The 22,459-nt window shown below is 42.0% G+C and overlaps 2 protein-coding genes across 5 annotated transcripts in view; one reads left to right on the top strand and one right to left on the bottom strand.

Annotated features, from left to right (window-relative positions):
- LOC145432300 (ATP-dependent RNA helicase DDX54-like) overlaps positions 1-22,459 on the top strand; it is a 318,477-nt gene that overhangs the window by 66,330 nt on the left and 229,688 nt on the right. The window lies entirely within an intron of this gene.
- LOC145432299 (uncharacterized) lies at positions 19,147-21,409 on the bottom strand. The gene is made up of 3 exons (XM_080309051.1): positions 21,216-21,409; positions 20,789-21,071; positions 19,147-20,661 (listed from the first exon to the last, which is right to left on the bottom strand). Exons 1-3 carry the CDS (start codon positions 21,305-21,307, stop codon positions 19,990-19,992), a joined length of 1,047 nt encoding a protein of 348 aa, XP_080165177.1. The 5' UTR covers positions 21,308-21,409; the 3' UTR covers positions 19,147-19,989.

The following is a 22,459-nucleotide window of genomic DNA, read 5'->3' as shown; positions in this document are numbered from 1 at the left end:
TGTGTTTCTCTGTTGAGTCAACTAAAGTAACGAATTCATTTCATTTCAATTCAGTTCAGTTTTATTTATGTAGCAACCTCCGACAGCCATCTGCTGCATCTAGTTGGGGGGAGGAAAGGAAGACAGGACAAAAGAGAATTGGAAAGCTGTGTAAAATGTCAAATATATTCAATAGTTTAAACACTTATTTTACTTGCCTTTATTGCCTGAAAATTTGTTTTGAATTTGATGACAGCAACATATTTTTTTTAAATACAGTTGGGATGATGGCAACAAAAGGTTGAAAAGATAAGCAGTGTGAAAATCAGCTGGAGGAATATTTTGCAACTAATTAGGTTAATTGACAGCAAGTCAGTAACATGACTTCAGAGTTCCTCAGAAGTAAAGATGCACACAGGTTCACCAGTCTGCAAAACAACTGTGAAACAATTTCAGAATAATGTTTGTCAATGTAAAGCTGTGAAGACTTTGATTATCTCATCATCTACAGTACATAATATCATCAACAGAGTCTGAGAATCTGAAGAAATATCTGTGTGGCCAGAAATCAGCGTTATATGATCTCTGGGACTTTTCTTATGCAAAATAGAAGTCAAACATGAACATGATCCCTGCTGTTCTCATAGACAGCAGTCTGTGTCATTTAAATTGGCCAAGCATAAAACTTCAATATATTGAAATGTCTCACATGTAACTGGCTTTCCTTACATTATCAGATACTAGCAGCTGCAAAATAAATTCACCTTGAGAATTAAAGTGTTTCAAGTTTAAAGAATGATGTAGTCCAGCACAAGACATATATACATACAGTGTCTAGTGTGTCTAGTATGTTAAAGAGTGCACTACAGCAGCGGTCCCCAACCCCCCGGGCCACCATCCGGTATTGGTCTGTGAGTCGTTTGGTACCGGGCTGTGAGAGTTGAGGCTCAGGTGTGAAATTTATGGTTTTCAGGGACTTTACCGTTAACTCGGTTTTCCTGAATCTTTTCCCGTGTTGTAGTTGTGTGTCTTATTTGAAAGAAATATTTATGCGTTACCATAGCGACCAGAGAGCATTAAGGGGCAGAGAGGAGGATGTTGCTCTCAGTGTTGTTGGTGCATTTCAGGAGGACGCTGCTAATAAAGTTACACAATTACACAGTGAATTCACATTTATTCTTATATCTGGTTGTATCTTTTCATTTTGTTGTATTTATCCGCAACACCTTAAAGGCCGGTCCGTGAAAATATTGTCTAACATTAAACCGGTACGTGGCGCAAAAAAGGTTGGGGACCGCTGCACTACAGCACTGCTAACATGTAGGCAACATCTGATGACATGAGATTCACAGTGAACAGGGAAATCTTTATTCATTCATCTTCTGCACAGAGGTTCATAACGTCATATTTTCACACTCATCAGCACCAACATCTGAGGTGAACATGTGGAAAATGTAAAGCAAATTTTAAAAAACTTGTGAAATAACCACAAATGCCACATGCTATCATAAAAGTTTAATGAAATATGTGTTTTAGTATTCTGGTAGCAGTGGTGTATTGTCAATCCAAAGAGCATAGTTACATTTTGGGAGAAGAACCTCAAACAGACTTAGCCAGGAGTGAATGAGAGCATGATGGCTGATGTTATTTGATGAAAGTAACCTGATTACCTTATAAACAAGACCTACACCCTTGATGTGTGCTGCCCTGGTTGGATGATTTGGAGTGAGTGAAGTGAGCAGAAAATGTTCCTTAGCTAAAATACTGGAAGCAAATGAGCTCATTCAGTAAGTGATCAAGTCTGCAACTCAGATTCTTACTCTGTTTACAAATGAGGACCATCTCAAGGACATATTACCCATAACCAGCCTGTGCTGTGGGTTTTTTGTTCTGCAATGGGGATCATTCAGTGTTATGAGGAGGGTTTAGTTTATTAGATCCTGCTAAAAACATATTTTTAAAGCCGTTAGAGTGGAATAGATACTCCATCAATATTAATATGTATATCAGTATTTTTGCTAAATATTGGGCATGATAAGACATCACATGTTGGTTTTATGTAGTGGTAGATGCACATAGCCATACCAAGGGGTACTTAGACTGGTTAGCAAAATCCCAGAGACTGCAGGTTTCACCTCTCAGACATGGAGTCTACTTACATCTTTCATATACAGTCTACAGAGGTGCACCACTTGCACAAAGTGGTTACAGCCTGTGGCTACAGTTAGCCTGTCCCTACTGGAGTCTCACTATTGGGAAAATAAACCAATTAGCAACAGTTGCTCATAACCTTTAATACAAACTGACCCCCTGTGACTCGTCTGTGAGCTGCGGGCAGTTCGTTTCAAGAGTGATTTGTGAGGCTATTTTGTTTTATCCGAAGAGGCAAAACAACACAGAGTAAAAGTCCCGAGCAGAGAATGTGTCCTTTATGTGTAACAGAAGTGTGCTTGTTTATTTATTAGTTTAATTTTCCTGCAACCGCCTTGTGATCTTTTAATCTTTTGTCTGCCTTGCAAGGGGACCGAAACGTGAAGAGGTAATCTCCGCATGCTCCTGCTGAAATTTGATTTTCTAACAGAGACGGCCTTCTCCAGAGGAGTTTCAAAGATAAGTTAGATTCAGTTTGTTGGTGCTAGGCGTTTCAGGCTATAATTGCAAGATCCTCACGAGGACAGTGCTGCAAACATTTGGAAGGATTGTCTGAGGTCCATTTGATTTGGCTGTTTACTGAATTACTATCCAATATTTTTTTTCCCTTTTGTTTTTTAGTGCAGAGAACTGTCTCAGTTGTAGGCAGAGGATCCCATTCAGTTGTGCAAACTTGGTTTAACTAACGATGTAAAAATGAAAACTAAATTAAAATCCCAAGTAAGCCTTCCAAACACAATTATGGGGCAAATCACAAATCTAACAGGATGCAAGAAATCCATAGTATCCATTATAATGTGGCATTAGCTGTCTGAGCCAGAGAGGCATGCAGGAGTGAGCACTGGGAGGCTGCACTTCAAAACCCATCTTATCATCTCATCATCATCATCATCATCTTTTATTTATTTATATTTCATGTGACTGCGGTGCCCTAATCATAAGCACAGAGCCAGAAATAATCCACAGTGTGTCCTGAATGCAGAGTACGCTCCCTGATCCGCCTCTCACTTGGACAGGTCAAGTGGAGTGGGTGAACGAGAGGCCGGGGCTTTAATGAATGTGTAATCAACTTTGTTCAGCGAGCGCTCCTTAAACGAGCGCGCCGCAGTGTCTCTCTCAACACACACTCAGAGCTCTCACGCGGCCATTGCTGATGAGAGCTGTAGCGATGGAGACAAAAAGATGCCTGCTTGTTGCTGAGGAGAGGCGCCTGGCAGGCTACACGGTAGGGTGAATGTCCTCATCAGCACCATCTCTACCTGTGTTTCTAACCATCCCTCACTCTCCAATCATGCTAATTACAGCTACTATCCAAACACACACACAGACACACATACTTTACAATGCAAATGCTTGTGGGACTCCTCACTTAATGGGGGGAATAAAATAAAAAGAGTGACATGTGTGTATGCTCAAGTGTGTTTGCTCATGAAGGTGGGAGCAGATTAGTGTACTTATCGGTGATCAAGTGGTTTGGGGGGGTTTACATACAAGAAGCCTTACATTTACATATATATATTAATCACAGTGCACTTCATTATGATGAATCTTATCTATAAGAATGTTTGCACAACCAGGGGAAATTAGATCATAGTGGCAGATGTGCCTGAATAAAAGAAGAAATCATCACATCTGGAAGTAAAACTTCAGTGACCGCCTCTGCAGTGTCAGTGTTGAGACGTTTATTGCTGCTTTGAATTTAAGCGTTTTTCTCATATTGTACAAATGCCAACCTCTCCAGTGGTCTCTTTTGTGAATCTCCTTTTCAATGTGACACTTTGAGTACAAGCTGTAAAGAGAACTCACCTTGAACCATGGCATAGTGATGTCTGTGTGTGTGTTGTGTTGTAAAGTCATTTAACACACCACAAAATGTACAGCGGAGCATTACAGCCGCATATGTTGTTGAACTGTGTCCGTGGAGGAGATGTGACTCTGGGGAAAGATGTGCTCTGTGTGTTACAGAACCAGTGCCTGTTACAATATAAATGGTCACATATCTTTCCCGTGGTAAAAAAAAAAGAGAAGCCAGGCTGTGTCTGAGAACTTATATCACCACTTTTGTGTAGCTACCACATTGGTGAAATTTTGTTGATGAAGCCTGCATGAGCCTTGTGCTGCTAAGTGTTCAGAGAGAGACAGACAACCATGCACATCGGATCCACATCTACACCAAATTCAGAGCCTCATTTTAAAAGTTAAACTGTACATTGTTTTTTACCAGTTTTTCCAGCATTTATTTTTTCTGACAAACAAAAGAGTTTGAGGCTAGACACGTGTCCCGCACAGCATGGCAAAGAAGGATTAACACATTGTTGATGATGGCCCTTTTCTGATGAGCTGACATGACGAAAAATATAGCATAGCATCATGCTTTAAACTCCTGACTCAGTTTTACTTTGAGGGCAATTACATTCACATCCAATCGACTGAGAACTTTTGGCTTTTAGCTATTTGAATCACCCTCACCCTAAAGGGTACAAAACTACAATGTCTACTGCTACCCAGGGTTTTTCTTTTAGTCTTCAAATTGTCTTAAAGCTGAAGGTCAGCGTTTTAGCATTAAATATAGAGCTAACTGCACAGTGTGTGTGGAAAAAATACCTGATCCGGTATTTTTGGTCATATGTGACTGAAAATTGCACTTTTAACTGAGAAATGCATTTGAAAAGTACAGTAAGTAGTGATATAGCACTTTTCAGACACAGCCACACTGTGTTGGTGTTTCCATCATGGTTTCGCTACTAAAAAAGACAGAAAACAAGTGTTTATCTTTTGTATGTGTTTTCAGTGCGAGTACTGATAAGGTGACTGTGTATCTGTTACTACCTAGTTTTAACTACCTTATGTTTGGTTACATTTAATGTGTAATGTGCAGTAGGTGTTTTAAATCTGTGCTTTTGCCTAAATTTTGGTGTAAATTTTGATGTAAAGGGATAATTAAAGAATAATTTACAAGTCATCGGGAATTTGTGCTTATTTCAAGCAGAACAATGTGTAACTATGTGTGTGTGTGTGTGTGTGTGTGTGTGTGTGTGTGTGTGTGTGTGTGTGTGTGTGTGTGTGTGTGTGTGTGTGTGTCTTGACCTGCACTATGACAGCTTACAGATAAGACAGAGAGAGGAGGACAAAGAAGAAGAATGAGAAGCAGCAGAAACAGCAGGCTCAGTGTGCTGTTGATGTCAGATAAAAACATGTCAGGTGCTGCACTGGATCTTTAGCAAGAGCACACTGCAGCTGAACTTTTGACCAGTAGCACTACCAATGCTAATAATAACAGCATCAAGAGATTCCCTGTCATGCATGTGAGTCTGCAACATTAAATCTTATTACATAGTACGTAAGAAACCAATCCAGGGGGATTTCCATAGGTTTTATGGCTTTCCCTACTGATAAAGACCTTTCCTCCAGGCCTTCATATTAATTGGAGATTATGTATCGGAATTTGGGAGCGGGACCACGCCTCCAAACACGCTCATTCCGGTCGTCATCTATATAGGTCCCCCAGTTCTGCAAGCTGCTCATTCTCGTTTACGTGCCCCTCCCTCCCTCCTTCTTCTTAATTCTTTAACGTCTTCATTTCTATTTAGTGCATGGGGATCTGCCAGGCCCGGGAGCCGTCTCCAGTCCCCTTCGAGGCCTTCCCCAAACCGCAGCTCAATTCATGTCAAAGCATTCACTTTTACCTACTAAAATGCTGTCAAACCTAAAATGAGGACGTGGGCCCAGCTAGTGAGTACAAGTATTAGATAAATGACAGAAATTTTATTCTTTTTTTAAAATTTACATTACAATTTTTTTTTAAAAAAGAAATGGGACATTTTCTGTGAATTAACAAGAACCTAGACAATGATGTGGAAGTTTACGAACTTCCACATCAAACTTCCTGTGAAGTTTACAAACTCAGCCACTCATTTCACACTAGATCAAATAAAAAAATATTTCTATTTTGTAAATCTTGGCTTGTTATGTTTCAAAGTGGAGGTTTATCCAAGGTTTGCTCATTGGTTATTGACACAGGCAAGTCTCTAGCCAGCAAGTAAGCAAGCAGCTTCACAGTCAGATCCACCCTTTCCATCCCGTGGTATCATATCCAATTTTTTAAACCAACATAGTAACATTGAATCTACTAATCAGGTCTTCATGATAGTTACGTCCACCTCTACTGTTCATGGGATTATTTATAAATTAACTCAGGGTATAAGACTATATAGATCTAGACGCAGACAGCAACCTCAGTTCAAATTTTGTATGTATAAGAGCTGTTTGCAGAGTTACAGAAACTATCACTCTGAAGGGAATTGGGAGAGAGAGTGAGAGAGCAAGAGTGAGACAGAGTAAGTGAGAGAGAAAAGGATGCTGAGGACACAGTAAAAAATTCTGTACTTATTTTATTGTTGAATACCAGGTTGCTCAGTATACAACCTCTACTGATGATCTGCTAGTTCTGGGATCTGTGTGAATAGTGATTGTTTTCCTTGGAGAAATAAAATAGTAAGAAGCACTGTTTCCACTAGCTGCTACCATCTTCTCCTATCTCTGCTCCTCTTCACCACTACACTTACTGGATTGCTATTTTTCCCCTCAGCAGCTACTTAAGGACAAGACAGCTGTTTTCACCCAATCACTATCTTGTGATGAATAGTTTTCTTTCCCACACCAAGCACTTGGACGAATGTCCACTCTCACCCTCTAGACTTGCTCACATTACCCGTAATGATCAGGACTGAATTACGCATCAGTTTCTCTCAGCATCTCAACTCCTCTTTAAAGGCATGTGCTCGCTTTCAGGCACACATGCACTCTTGGAAAGCTTTCTTGCAGAGTGAGATCAAGTCGATGAATTTATGCATTTTGTGGCTTCTCTGCATTCTGCCAAGACTTCACTGAAGGACCCAAATGCAGGATACTGTCACAAGTTAACCAGTTAATGACTTTGATTAGTGTTTTTATGCAAATCCCTAAAGTTCACAGGCAGCAACAGTCTTCAGGTAAGTGTCTTTAGGTAGGTTACTAAACAGGAATCAGAGCTATTTCTCTTTTTGTCAAGAGCTGATTAATGTGGGAGCAAAGTTCAAATGAGCTTCCTTAGGTAAGTAATCTATCAGGGCAGAGCTCCAATGCTGAGAGTTTTAGGGCAGGTGAGTAGTGATGACAGATGGGGTGAGAAAGGTACTCTTCAGGCTTTCCTGCAGGATTCCTACAAGTATGGAGGAGATAGACAGGCTATTGCATAGTTGCCAATACTTAAGCAAGCAGGTAGAAAAAGTAAAGCAGAGTCACAAGCATTCAGAGCTATGCTCAGATGTGTTTTTTCTACATGTGTATATTGCATCACAGCTTTGCTTTGCTCACAACAATACATATAGTTGTATACTTCATATTTCAAGTTTAAGCATGAAAATGGGATTTGCAACATCCCTAATGGTCATATAACCTTCTGAATTATTACATGGTAACTTGTTGAGATTAGTTTGTATAAAATACTATACATAGCAAAGCCTATACCCACTGAGTTTTGAGCATTTCAGATATGTAATGTCTCCTGTGAAAGCCTGCAGCTCTTTAGGCAACAGTGATGGATGCTTATTGCAGGTTTTTTATGGATTGAAGTGATGGTCACACACAGATACAGAAATAGTCTTCTCCGACAAGAGCATGTAATTAGTCTGTTTGCTAATGATGTGTTGATAGCCCTCAAAAACCCCACAAACTCTTTTATGCAGCTTACAGAAATGTTAGGAAAATTTGGTACGCTTTCTGGCTACAAAGTAAATATACTTAAAACTCAAGTTCTAATGTTTAATTGTATACCAACTCAAAATCTTAAGGAATGGGAAATAAAGTGGGAGGCAAAAGCCCTTAAATATTTAGGTATAAATTAGAGCTGGGCGATAGAACGATAACGATATGTATCGCGATATAACTTTTACTCGATAGAGAAATTAAGCTATCGCGATAGACCTCGCCGCTCTTGTCATCTTAAAAAAAAAAAAAAAAGGTCAGCCAAATTCAGTAGCGCAGAGCCGAACCAATCACAGCCGCAGCGTCACGTCGTGTGACTTGTTACGTACAGCACAAGTGCCAAGCCGCACGTGTGTTTGTTTGGGAAGCAGCCAGCGGGTAATGGAGCCAGCGCGTAATGGAGGAAATGAGTGTGCCGACTAGAAAAATCAACCGAGCGTGACCGAAGAGAAAACAGATGATGGTTCCAACGCCGGAGAGATTGTCGAACGGAAGAGCCATAGAAGTTCCGTAGTGTGAAGGTATTTCGGCTATTTCAAGTCTGACAAAAAACAGAGTAGCATGCACTGTAAATTGTGCCGAAAACAAGTCTGGAAATACAATAAACTGGTGCATGCGTCACACTGCGCCACGTTATTGTTTCGGTGAAATGAATTTCTACAATACTGTTACTGTTAATTCTACTCTCTGCAGTGTTTAAATGCTTACACATACACACAGTTACTGTCCATCCACACATACGACTCGGTTCTGCTTCTATGCCCCAGCTTTGTTTACTTTTTCCCACCGAGGCTTCTAGACTTCTGATTGGCCAACATTTCTGCACGGTTAGGAATCTAGCGCCACCTGCTGCTTTGGCATGTTCATAGCATCGTTTTCCTTCATTTCTGCCTTTATGTGTGGACGGGATTCTTTTTTTAAAACGAAAACGGAAAATCTCCGTTTTCAAAAATACCCGTGTACGTGTGGACGTAGCCTCAGTCTCTGACTGGAAGCGCTAATTCGTCATTCGGCTTTTGTCAGACTAAAGTAACTGTTAAAACTGTTTGAAAAGCTCAGCTATACAACAAGGAGAGATTGAGAATTTCCTTTTAGTTCTCAGTTTATTTGATATTGACAAAAGTTAGTCAGTTTTGTCTGTTCTTCTGTAAAACAAACTAAGATTTATTTTTAGAATTAATATTTTGTTTCTAAGTGGAATTGACAATTTAGTCTGTTTTGTTTGTTCTATTTTGAAACTTAAACGCTTTAGCGGCTGCCTTTTGTGTAGTTTGCAATATTTGCCTTTATTTATCTGAAAAAGTCTCATGTTCCTTAAGTACATCTACCCTGTTGAACTTATTATGAGAAATAAATATTTAAATCAAAACAAGCTGCTGATTATTTCACATTTTACTTGTGAGCAACGGCACATTTAAATCTTACAAATATAGTTATTTGGCTTATATCGTGATAGATATCGTTATCGCCTGAAATGAAAAAAACATATCGTAATATGAAAAAATCTCATATCGCCCAGCTCTAGTATAAATATAACCAAAAACTATGCCAAACTATATCAAAGTAACTATGGACATATAAATAACAGGATAAGGCAGGATATGGAAAGATGGAATACATATCTGTTAGGATTTAGTGACAGGATAAATGTGATAAAGATGAATATCTTACCACGATTGCTATATTTATTCCTCTCTCTTCCGATAAGCATACCTCAAACCCAATTCTCAGAATGGGATAAGTATATACCTAGATTTGTCTGGGAAGGCAAGCGGCCAAGGGTACGATACACTACTGTAACACACCCCAAGCAAGAGGGCGGCTGACAGATTATGTCTGGTTCTGAAAAAAACAGATAAATCATGAGATGGACGACAGGTAGTGTGTTTCCTCTCTCGCTTCTGCCAGATCTTTATTTAAACACATTCATGTGTTCACAACAGGTTGCAAAAACTTCTTAACATCTCTGTCTCACATTCCCAAAGCCCAAAATCAGAATAAACTAAAATAGTATAGTAAAAGTATAAACAAAAATCTAAACAGTCATCTCTGTTGTTTGTTACTAAGAGCTATAAATCACACTTTTTTCACACATAGTTTGATAAAGCAAACATTCCAGTACTGTACCATATACTAATGGAGTACCTGTATAGTGGAAATCTCCACATCAACATTGCAGAGCGATCAGAATTATTATAGGTTATTACACTAACTTTAGACAATAACAGTGACAACACATCAAACTGTCTCTGCGAACACATTAACTCAAGTATACAGGAGCCGTTGTGTACTTTTGTTACAACAGGGTGCCTTAAGTTTAGAAAACAACAAAGCTAACAGCTACTCCAGGATGTGGCGAGCTAAGCTAGCTCCTACTCTCGATCGTAACACATTTCAATGAGCAAAACAGACGAATACAGATCCCAGCAAAACAAACTGCTGGTCAGGTTTTACCCTTATTTGGCATGTAAATTATGCGGACCACATGTGTGGCCTTATTACTTACTAACCTGAAAAAAACAGATAAATCATGAGATGGACGACAGGTAGTGTGTTTCCTCTCTCGCTTCTGCCAGATCTGAAGACGAGCAGTAGCGTCACACTAAACCATCTCACTAGGGCGGAAGTGCCCCCTTGTGGCGTAACTAGGGATCACACCACATGTTGGATCTCCAACAAAAATCACAAGCTTAAGGCCCTTCCTTAACAAAACTACACCTAAAAGCTTATACGATATACAAAAATTAAATCACATGATGTGACCACACATTACAGTGTGTCACACGCTCCCCGACAAAATAAGAATGGCTCCTGGCATTCAAACCTCAATTTTTCTCAAAAACATTGACACATACACTTATTCAATATAACAAAGGTGTGTATATGTAAGGTGTGTAAGCATATGGAAGGTGAGGTGTAAAGCCTGTGGGTGTTGGAATATGATAAGGAACTGTCCATGGTGGCATGTAGGGTGAGGAGAGCGTTGCAACTGTAGGATGAGGCTGGTACGATGGTTCACCCAGTGTTTAGTATGTCAGCATCTGCCTTGGTTTCCTCTCCCTAGTCGACCTTCTCATGTCGCTAGTAGAACATCGTGGAGGGGTGCGTGCAGACAGTTCATCCTCATTTGGAATTGACAGTTCATCATCTGCGTTTTCTGATGGGACTGGGTCATGTAGTGAAAGCACCTCTGGAAAGTTGTCTCCTAGATTGACTTGATCTTGGCTGACTGGCCGGCCAATACAGCTTTCTTCCCTGACAGGTACCTTCGCATGACTGTTTTCTTCACCGGAGGCTGGGTCGGGCTGTTCTGCAGTAGATATCCAATGGTAAGTCTTTCCTCTGATGGGCTCTCTTTCTTTTACAGGGAGCCTCAACCAGAGTTTTCCAGTACTCTCTTCAGAGTCTGAGTCACTTGTTTCAGTCTGTTGCCTTCTCCTGCCTCTGTCCCCTGGCAGGTTGTTTGATTTTGTTTGTCTTTTTGGCGTAGGTTCAGGAATGTGCTGTGGAGCCTCAACTGGCAAGTCATTCACAAGTAGTAACAAGTTACGGTGAAGCACTCTAGTCTTATCCTTATCTCCTGCTTCTCGGTAGACAACATACACGGGGTTGTCGCCTACTTGTGCTTTGACTACGTAGATACTCTTTTCCCAGTATGACTTGAGTTTTCCAGGCCCACCTCTTTCACCAAGATTTCTAACGAGGACCCTGTCCCCAGGATGCAAGACGACACCCCTGAGTTTTTTGTCATAGTAGGATTTGCCTCGTGCGCTGGACAGTTTACTATTGTCACTGGCTATCTTGTACGCCTCAGTCATCTTTTCTGCCCACTTCTCAGCATAATGTTTGTGAGACACAGTTTTTTTCTCCCCAACCAGGCCAAACAACAAGTCTATTGGGAGATGGGGGTGATGCCCATACAACAGAAAGTAAGGGGAATACCCTGTTGACTCATGCCGCGTACAATTGTAAGCGTGCACTGTTTGCTGAAGGTGATCTTTCCAGCATTGCTTTTCTTTGTCGCCGAGTGTCCTAAGCATCTGCAAGAGAGTCCGATTAAATCTCTCGGCGGGATTACATTTGGGGTGATACGGTGTGGTCCTTGAGTGTCCAATTCCAGCTTTATCTCTTAAAGTCCTAAAGAGCTCGTTTTCAAACTCACGACCCTGATCGTGATGCAGCCTGCTGGGATATCCAAAACGCTGGATGAAATCACCAAAGATGCGCTCAGCTGCTGTCTTGCCTGACTTATTTTTGGTCGGGTATGCTTGAGCAAACCTTGTAAAATGATCTACTACGACCAGGATATATTCATATCCACCTCGGCTGGGCTCTAGGTGCAGGTAATCTATGCATACAAGATCCAAAGGTGAGTTTGAAGTGATTGTGCCCATTGGGGCACGGACATGTCCAACCGGTTTTTTTTTTTGTTTTATGCAGGGACACTTCCTTGTGACATAGTTTTCAACTTCCTGTTTCATAAATGGCCAGTAGAACCTCTCTCTAGCTAGGGCCAGTACTCGGTCAGTACCAATGTTTGTGTTAGCAGTAAGAGCCAGGATGGCGACCCAAGCTACATCGTGTTCCTGGGCTGCTTTGGCCCCACCCCATGTGGTTTGCACAACTTCATGAGAGAGCCCCTCAGTACATGCTGTCACGTACTTCTCAATGTCAAGGGGCATGCGGGACAACGTGTCAGCATCTATATTTACCTTTCCTGGTCTGTATTTTATCTCAAACCGGAAATCTGACAACTCCCCAACCCAGCGATGCCCAACAGCATTAAGCTTAGCAGTGCTCATTATGTAAGTCAGAGGGTTGTTGTCAGTATAGATGGTGAAGTGTGGGGCATAATAGAGGTAGTCTCTAAACTTTTCACACACCGCCCATTTAAGCGCCAGAAATTCTAATTTCCCACTGTGCAGGCAATAGTTTTTCTCGGCTGGAGACAGCGTTCTGGAGCCATACCCAATAACCCTTAGCTTACCATCTTGCTGCTGATAGAGTACAGTAGGGCTGCCACAAACGATTATTTTGATAGTCGACTAGTCACCGATTATTTTTGCGATTAGTCGACTAATCAGATCATCATCCATTGAACGTAAAAGTACAGCTTATTGCACCAGCAGCATCTGCTCTTATATAACTATCATTAGCTTACAGCTTTAAGTGTTTAAGGTCTGTGCTAACTAAAAATAAAGACAAGATGATAGTTAATTGAATTCTAATTAAATGTGCAGATTGTTTCGGTGGAGTTTAATAAACTCAGCCAATTTACTCAGGAACAAATAAAATACTGAAAAAAGCCAAACAATAACATTTTTAAGTTATCTAAGTGACTTGTATATGTTTAACCTGAGTAGGGCGGTGGGTTTGAAAACGATCTGCCGGGAGTCCGGTGCTCTCATGGCCCCCGGCTAGCTATCGAGCTAGTGGGTAACAGACGCCTCCGAAAACGTCGGAGCGCTTTTGAAAATATGTGGTGTCTTGATAAACTGAGCAGATATTTGAGGTTTACACAGCTACATTCTCACCTGAAAATATGTTAAACGTTTATTTTGTGACCCAGAAAGAATAATAAGAGTAATATTAAAACTAACTAGCTGCCGCCATTGTTGACAACTGCGCTGGGCCGCGCTATGAATTCTGGGACACAGTTTCTTCTTCTTCGGGGTTTAACGGCAGCTGGCATCCTTGTACATGCAGTGCTGCCATCTTCTGTTTCAGTCCGTTATTACACTCTTAAATCCTGCTACTTATTCCTGCTTTTGGGATCTTACAAAGCTTCAAATGACGCGTCGACTATTAAATCAGTCGTCGACGATTTTGATAGTCGACGTAATCGTGACTAGTCGACTAATCGTGGCAGCCCTAGAGTACAGCGCCAAGGCCTTGCTCTGAGGCATCTGTGTGTAGCAAGAAAGGTAAGTGGAAGTCTGGGTAGGCCAGGACTGGAGGGTGGGTGAGCATGTCGATGAGTCGCTCCAGTGCCCCCTGGTGTTCACCAGTCCACACCACAGGAGTATTGGAGGACAGCTGACTGCCTTTGGATTTCCTCTGGTGAGGTGGTGCTCGTGAAATGTCAGACTTGGCTTGGAGAAGCTCATACACAGGCTTTGCGATACGTGAGAAGTCCTGAATATAGCTACGGTAATAGCTGAGGAAGCCCAGGAGCCGCCTCACATCGCCAACAGTCTGCGGTGTTTTGGCCCTGAGTGACTGCACAGCCTCTAGATCCTTTGGGTCAATTTGCACACCCTCTGCTGATACGAGGCGACCCAAATATCTTACTTGTCTGCGAAAGAGTTCGTACTTTTCAGGCCTTAGCTTCACACCGTGATGCTGAAGTGCTTTCAAAACTTTGCGGACGCCCTCAACATGCTCCTCAAAGGTTTTGGCATAGCAGAGGATGTCATCTAGGTAGAGAATGCAACATTCATCCCTAAATGCATCCAGCATCTCCTCCATACTCCTCTGAAAGGCTGCAGGCGCATTGGAGAGGCCGAAGGGTATTCTGACCCACTCATACAACCCCCAGGGAGTTACAAAGGCTGTGAGATGCCTTGAGCCCTCTGCCATAAATCCCTGGTGGTATGCCTTTCCTTGGTCAAGAATACTGAACCAGCAATGGCCCCCCAGCGTATCGATCAGATCTTGGATACGGGGCAGTGGGTGCCTATCAGGTATGGTTTTCTGGTTTAGTAACCGGTAGTCGATGCACAGGCGTAATGTGCCATCCTTTTTGCGGACACATACAACAGGGGCAGCATAAGGAGATTTTGATTTGATTATCCAGCCCTTTGCTAAAAGGTCCTGGATGTACTCCTTTACTTCATTGAATAATGGCTTTGGAACTGAGCTGTAGGCTTTTTGCACAGGGATGTCATCTTTAAGATTTAGTGACAGCTCTAGACTTGTAATACAGCCTATATCATTAGCATCCTTTGCAAAAGTAGCTGACTCCTCAAACAGCATTTTCCTTACAACTCCCTGCTGCTCCTCTGTGAGGTAATGTACATCAACGGGTGGATGCCACAATAGAGTGGAACAACTTGGAGTAGGTGGTGCAGTGGTAGGACTCTGGATCTCCAGGTCTCTGTTTGGGAGTGAGTCAGTCTCAACAATTTTCTTGATAGGCTGGATACTGCCAATCAAAGCTTTTCGGGGTAGAATAATGTCATGTTTTGTCTGGTTTCCTAAAGGCAAATTTACATGCGGAGTTCTGCCCATCTGAACTTCTAAGAGGCCCTCACCCACATCTAGCTGTTGTAACTGTGGGCAATTTTCCTCAGGTTCGAACAGCACTAGAGGGTCGCCAGAGTCAAACTGTGGTGGTACTTTACATTTTACCCAGGTTACGCTACCAGCTGGGATGACTTTGTCTTTCGGACCTGTTCTCAGGCGCCCCTGAGCAGAAACAGGTTTTTTTGTCTGCACAAAATGGACAATGGTCTTTGCTGTGTCATCAGGGATGGACATTGCCCCACCTAGGAGGCGACTTAAAGTGGAAGCTAGCCTTTCTGGTTTTCCCTGAATCACTACTTCAACCACATTGAATCCCAAAAGTGGCATTTCTAAAGGCAACGAGCTCACCAGGAAGGGTACACTGACTGATAAATCTGGGTCCTCATTTCCTGGTAAGTTCAGGGTTATGATCACCCAGCCATCAAAGGGGATTAGCCCTCCATTCACTGCATACACTTCCAGTGTCTTTTTATCCTCCATGAGTTCAATTAACTCAGTCAGGGGACGAACGTCAAGATCAGGTAAGTACTTGTCTCTCCAATGGCGGTCTATTATGCTGACTTGGGCCCCAGTGTCCAAGAGAGCATTGACTGCGAGGCCATTGAGAATACACTTAGTCAAAGCTTTCCTACCTATTAATTTGGCAACAGGTTCATTGGTAGGCGTCGTGTCTTTTAGGGGGTCAGCAGCAGTTCTCTCACGGCTATGCTTTTTGTTAACAGCAGCTGTTTCAATAGTTGTTTTGAACCTGCTGTTCCCCGTCACATTGTGGGTGGTGTCTGTTTCAGCTCCTCTGTCTGTGAATTGGGACTTGGGAAGAACTCCGGTTACTGTTTGTCCCCCCACAGCAACCGGTTCACGTTTCCCTGCTGCTTAGGGTTTTTTAGGCAACCCACAGCTCTGTGTCCCTGTTCGCCACAAGAGAAGCAGTGTTTACAATCTTGTAACCCCTCCTGCACACATTTTGGACAACCATAACGGCTTCCTCTTCTGGTTGGTTGTGGCTTGGGGGGTAGACAGCTGTATGACTGGCTTCTCTCCACTTTCTCTGCTAGGGTGTCTACTAGTTTGGTGAGCACATCTATTTTCTCTGCAAGCTTCTGTACTTCATCTGATTTAGCTCTATGCTCTGTCATGTCTTTCTTTGTATTTGCCTGCTTAACCTGTTCTCCCTCAACCTGTAGACTATGTGCAGCAGCTTGTCTTGAGCGTTGTGTTGACCCCAAACGCCTTTGTCGTTCACTTTCATCACTTGTTACCCTCATGACATGCTTTAGGATTGTCTCATCTGTAACTGTGTTGTCTGAAAGTAAAGGTTTAAGCTCCCTGCGAATATCATTGTACTTGTGTCCTATTCCCTGATACACTGTGTGTAGGAAGACATCTTGTACTGTGTCTGGGCTATACCTGATATCAGTCCCTGGCTGTTTTGAACCAAACAATATTCTTTGCTTCAGTCCAATAACACGGTAGAGGAACTGCTGAGGGGTTTCATGCTCATTTTGTTTGGCACACATTAGTTCTTGGAATAGTTCTGTGCTATTCCTCTCACCTAAGTGCGACTGGAGGAACCCCTTGAGCTCAGCCACAGTCATGTCTTCTTTATTGACCAGCATGTCCTTGAAATCTCCTGGCTTTATTATCCTTAGCACACCTCTCACGATCTCAGACTCAGTGAAATTGTCCTTTATCCCCTCCTCTATCTGTCTGCAAACACTGTTAAAGCTGATATCAGATGAGTGATCTCCAATTTGGCCTCCTTGAACTTTGAATTCACGGCGATGAATGTAGGACAGATCCTTCAATGATACTACTTGTTCGGGTCCTCTGTGTCTGGAAACGTCCATCTGTGTCTCAGAGTGATGTGGGACTGAGAGTGTAGGTTGTGCTGTAGCTTGAGGTGTGGGAATGTGCATCAGCCTACCAAGCTTTTGGCTCAAATCCTCATAGTCTAACAGCATCTTTTGGACATTCTCTGGTAAAACGTCACAACTGAGTTCATTAGTTGTCTCAGTGATTAGCTTGGCGTTTGCTGTTACAGGAGTGGTTACATTTGTTACATCAGGAAATAGTACATCAGTGTTAGCTGGTTGGGCTGATGCAGTAGGTGGGACAGTGATAAGTGGGGACATTGGCTTTGTATTTACACTTGACCCAGCAGGTAAGATTACACTACTTTGAGACTGAACAACCTCATCGACAACATCTTTTAGGGCTAGCAGTTCTCCCATGCCCCTATCCTCAGCATCTAACAAGTTCTTACTGTACATAAAGGCGTGGATGTACTCGAAACATCCCTCTGCGTCTCCGCTGGAAAGCTCTGCAGCATCTTTGCCTGGAACAGGGCTGACTGTAGAAGTAATCTGGAAAAGTTCGTTGGATGACAGCGACAGTAGGCTTTTCCTGATGTCCCATACCAGGCTTTTCCTCTCCTGGTCTGCCATGACGACGTCTTCCCCAGTCTCTCGTAGTAGGTTGCTTTTGGGTCCAGCCCTCTTCCTCACTTGGTCTCAGCTTGTCTCACACAGACAGCTCACTTTGGGGCAGCCGGCATCACGCTGTCAGCTTTACCAGCACGAGGTGTTGTAGGTTGTGGGATTAGCTCATGGCAATGTGGAGAGCCAATCCCGGACGAGCCCCCAAGAATCTGTAACACACCCCAAGCAAGAGGGCGGCTGACAGATTATGTCTGGTTCTGAAAAAAACAGATAAATCATGAGATGGACGACAGGTAGTGTGTTTCCTCTCTCGCTTCTGCCAGATCTTTATTTAAACACATTCATGTGTTCACAACAGGTTGCAAAAACTTCTTAACATCTCTGTCTCACATTCCCAAAGCCCAAAATCAGAATAAACTAAAATAGTATAGTAAAAGTATAAACAAAAATCTAAACAGTCATCTCTGTTGTTTGTTACTAAGAGCTATAAATCACACTTTTTTCACACATAGTTTGATAAAGCAAACATTCCAGTACTGTACCATATACTAATGGAGTACCTGTATAGTGGAAATCTCCACATCAACATTGCAGAGCGATCAGAATTATTATAGGTTATTACACTAACTTTAGACAATAACAGTGACAACACATCAAACTGTCTCTGCGAACACATTAACTCAAGTATACAGGAGCCGTGGTGTACTTTTGTTACAACAGGGTGCCTTAAGTTTAGAAAACAACAAAGCTAACAGCTACTCCAGGATGTGGCGAGCTAAGCTAGCTCCTACTCTCGATCGTAACACATTTCAGTGAGCAAAACAGACGAATACAGATCCCAGCAAAACAAACTGCTGGTCAGGTTTTACCCTTATTTGGCATGTAAATTATGCGGACCACATGTGTGGCCTTATTACTTACTAACCTGAAAAAAACAGATAAATCATGAGATGGACGACAGGTAGTGTGTTTCCTCTCTCGCTTCTGCCAGATCTGAAGACGAGCAGTAGAGTCACACTAAACCATCTCACTAGGGCGGAAGTGCCCCCTTGTGGCGTAACTAAGGATCACACCACATGTTGGATCTCCAACAAAAATCACAAGCTTAAGGCCCTTCCTTAACAAAACTACACCTAAAAGCTTATACGATATACAAAAATTAAATCACATGATGTGACCACACATTACAGTGTGTCACACTACTTTACAGCTTACTAAGGAGAAAGGAGGAATGTCGCTTCCTAATTTAAAAGAATATTTTCGTGCTGCACAGATACGCCAGATAACATATTGGTGTAGTGATGATTACGGGGCTCGCTGGAAGGATGTGGAGCTCTCCACACTCAATGTCCCAATTCAAACAAACATGGGTATGAAAAAGACCCCTGAATACGTATGTTCTGTCCTCACTAAGCGTTGTCCTCGTGAACGTAGACTCAGCTATACAGACAGCTAAACACTGTCCTAATCAAAATCCAGGGAACAGGCCAATGTGTTGAGTTGGATGATTTAATAAGGAAAAAGTGTGAAACTGTTGACAAAACCAGAAATAAACCAATAAAAATGTTGCCTCAATATACAGTATAACAAACACATATTCAAAAATATGAGCACAATATTTATTTGCTTAGTGAGTGCCCGAATAAAACATCAAATGAAATCACACTCATGATCAAAACGTTAAAGAAACCACATGACATATGAGCTAGCTTAACCTTAATAGCTTAGGTTATACATGCATTCAAATTAAATTCTAACTACAAACTATATCACGCCTTCACAACAAATAATAATGCACACAAGTTGTCTCAGTGATAACAAACAATATTACTCACAGATGATGCCGCTTATCAGCTTGTGAAGGCATGGATGGCAACAGATTAACGGAGGTGAAACTGCCTCTCGCTAGATCTTACAGAGTAAAAAAAATACACAAAAACAACCACTAGAGGGCAAACTGCTGCAGAACAGAAAATACCTAATGCCAGCATAACGTAACTAAAGACCAAGATAGGAACCCGATAATATCCTTTACATTACAGTTTTTCTCGATTGCTAAAACACATTTCTTGAAACTATGCCTCATATTCTCACAACAGTAAACACAAATCCATAACATCTCACTCAATTTCCCAAACATCCTATTTTCAGGTCAAAATGAAGCTCTACACTCAAAACTATTCACTCTTGCTGAAAAACCAAACTTTGCCCTCAGACATCAAACACAAGCCCTCAAAAACACACACACTACAACAGAGTTTTGCACACTGGTACAATTAATTCAAAACAATAGTTCCAAAACAATTAGGTTGCTTATGGTTCTCCCCTTCAAAAACCTTTTCACATGATAAACACAAAAGACGCAACCAATGTATGTACTGTGGCACATTGTCATTCATGTACTATACAGTACAACACACACCAAAAAACATTATTCCACCTCAGCATCTTGTCTTTGGTCTGGGTCAGGCCAGAGAATCTCATCCACATCACAGGCTATATTGGCCCTAGCCAGGCAGCGGGGGTAAAATCCTCTTGCATGCCTGATCCACCCCTGGCATGCATCTACTGATATGTCTAGGCAGGCTTCTTCCATGGCCTGAAGGAGGTGAACACGGACATAAGGTTCTCGGTCATACACTTTCCACCGCCATGCCGAAAATAACTCCTCTATCGGGTTTAGAAAGGGAGAGTATGCAGGCAGAAAGATATTAGAAAACCTTGGGTTATTGGTAAACCAGTCACGAACCAGAGCAGCGCGATGGAAGCTGACGTTATCCCACACAACAACGTAGTGAGGCTGCTCTGGGTGTGCTGGTTCCCTGTAGTCCAGCTGGAACATATGTTGTCTTAAACCATCAAGAAAAGCAAGGAGAAGCATAGTGTTATAGGGTCCTAGTACGGCATGGCGGTGGAGTACCCCTCGTTGGCTGATGGCTGCGCACATAGTGACATTCCCTCCACGCTGACCAGGGACATTTACAATAGCCCGATGGCCAATTATGTTCCTCCCCCTTTTCCTTCTTTTGGTCAGGTTAAAACCTGCCTCATCCACAAAGATTATTTCATGGGGAACAGGCCGTCCTTCAATCTCAAAGATTCTCTGCAAAACACATAACACAGTAGAGTCAATCGGTACCCTGAACCACAGTTCAAGAGTGCTGAAATGGCAGCATAAACTGCCATGCTGTGATGGTACACAATACTTTATACAATATCCAAACTCATACCTGAACATATTCCACACGTTGGTTTTTCACTCTGTCAGAGTTTCGTTCGAAAGGGACTCGGTATGCCTGTTTCATCCGGAATTGATTCTTTCGGAGGATGCGGTCAATTGTGGAGAGGCTGATGGCATTTATGCCTCGAAAAAGATGATCATCCTCAATCACTCTCCTTTGAATCTCTTGCAGGCGGATTACATTATTTGCAATTACCATGTTTACAAGTTCCCTCTCTTGCTCCTCCGACAAAAGCCTTAACCTGCCTCCACCAGGTGGTCGTCTCTGTGTCCTACAAAAATAGAAGCAGTCATTACTGTAACTGTCACACATTCTTTTTACAGGAAAATAATGGAAACATACTGAAACTCAAGAAACATAAGTTCAGTAACTTAAAAGTTACTGTACAAAGCAGTCTTACTGCAAGTACACCTACCTGTTTTCCTCCCTGAAGGTTCTGATGATGGAGGCAACAGTGAAGCGACTCAAATTTGGTTGTACTCGTTGCCCAGCCTCCCTCATAGTCATCCCATGGACAAGGACATGGTGAACTAAAGTGGCTCGAATTTCATCCGAGACTGACTGTCTTCTTGCCCTTGCTCTTCCCCTTCCTTGTCGCCGTCGTTCTCCACCTCCACCTCCTTCACCACGTCCTCCTCCTCCTCCACCTCTCCCTCCTCCTCCACCACCTTCCTGTTGTCCTAGACCACCTCCTCCTCCTCTTTCACCACGTCCTCTTCCTCCACCTCCTCCTCCTCTTTCACCACGTCCTCCTCTTTCACCACGTCCTCCTCTTTCACCATGTCCTCTTCCTCCACCACGTCCTCCTCCTTCACCACGTCCTCTTTCTCCACCACGTCCTCTTCCTTTGCATCTCTTTGGATCCATTGTTTCAAACCTGAATGAGCTGACTTTGGCCCTTTTATCTATCCATCGAAGGTTCTGATTGGTGTGTGATAAATTTTGACTCCTAGTGTTTCCACCTGGTTAATTGTGTGCTAATTGAGCTCAAGCTATGCTGACTTAAGTTAACATTATTGAATGCTAGTGCTTTCTAAATGACTACATGGTGTAAGCACTGAAAAATGTAGGGATTTGTGTGTAGAGTTTTGCAGTAACAGTTCACCAAATTTGACTCATGTGTCAAAGCAGGGAATAGTGTTTATAGTTCAGGGAAATGGGTGAGCTTTTTGAAAAATAGCGTTACGGTTTTGAAATTTTAGTTTAAAAGCCTGGTTATAGTGTTTAAGCAATCGAGAAAAACTGTAAATGTATGGTATGATACAGTAAAGGAGTTCAGGATTGGCAAAGAGCTTGGTTTGCTAAAATGGATAGCCTTCGATGAATAATTTAGACCAGGAAAATTGGATCTTGGTTTTAAAAATTGGAATGAAAAGGGAATCACAGCAATTTGTTTATTAATCAAAAAAGGAGAAATTAAAAGTTTTGAAGAATTAAAACGGGAATACAACTTAAAAAAAACAAGGATTTCTACAGATACTTACAGGTGAGAGATTACTTTAATAAAAACATAAAAATAGAGGAAGACAAAATCCATCCTATTATAAAAATAATTATACTGGCATATAAAAGTGTTATTCCAAAAACAGTGTCCACCCTATACAAATGTTTGATGGAATCAAGACAGGAATCAACTGTATATGTTAAAGTAAAATGGGA

This window comes from Astatotilapia calliptera, chromosome 12, assembly GCF_964374335.1.
Source record: "Astatotilapia calliptera chromosome 12, fAstCal68.1, whole genome shotgun sequence".
NCBI classification, from domain to species: Eukaryota; Metazoa; Chordata; class Actinopteri; order Cichliformes; family Cichlidae; genus Astatotilapia; species Astatotilapia calliptera.
This window is presented reverse-complemented; position numbering and strand designations above follow the sequence as displayed.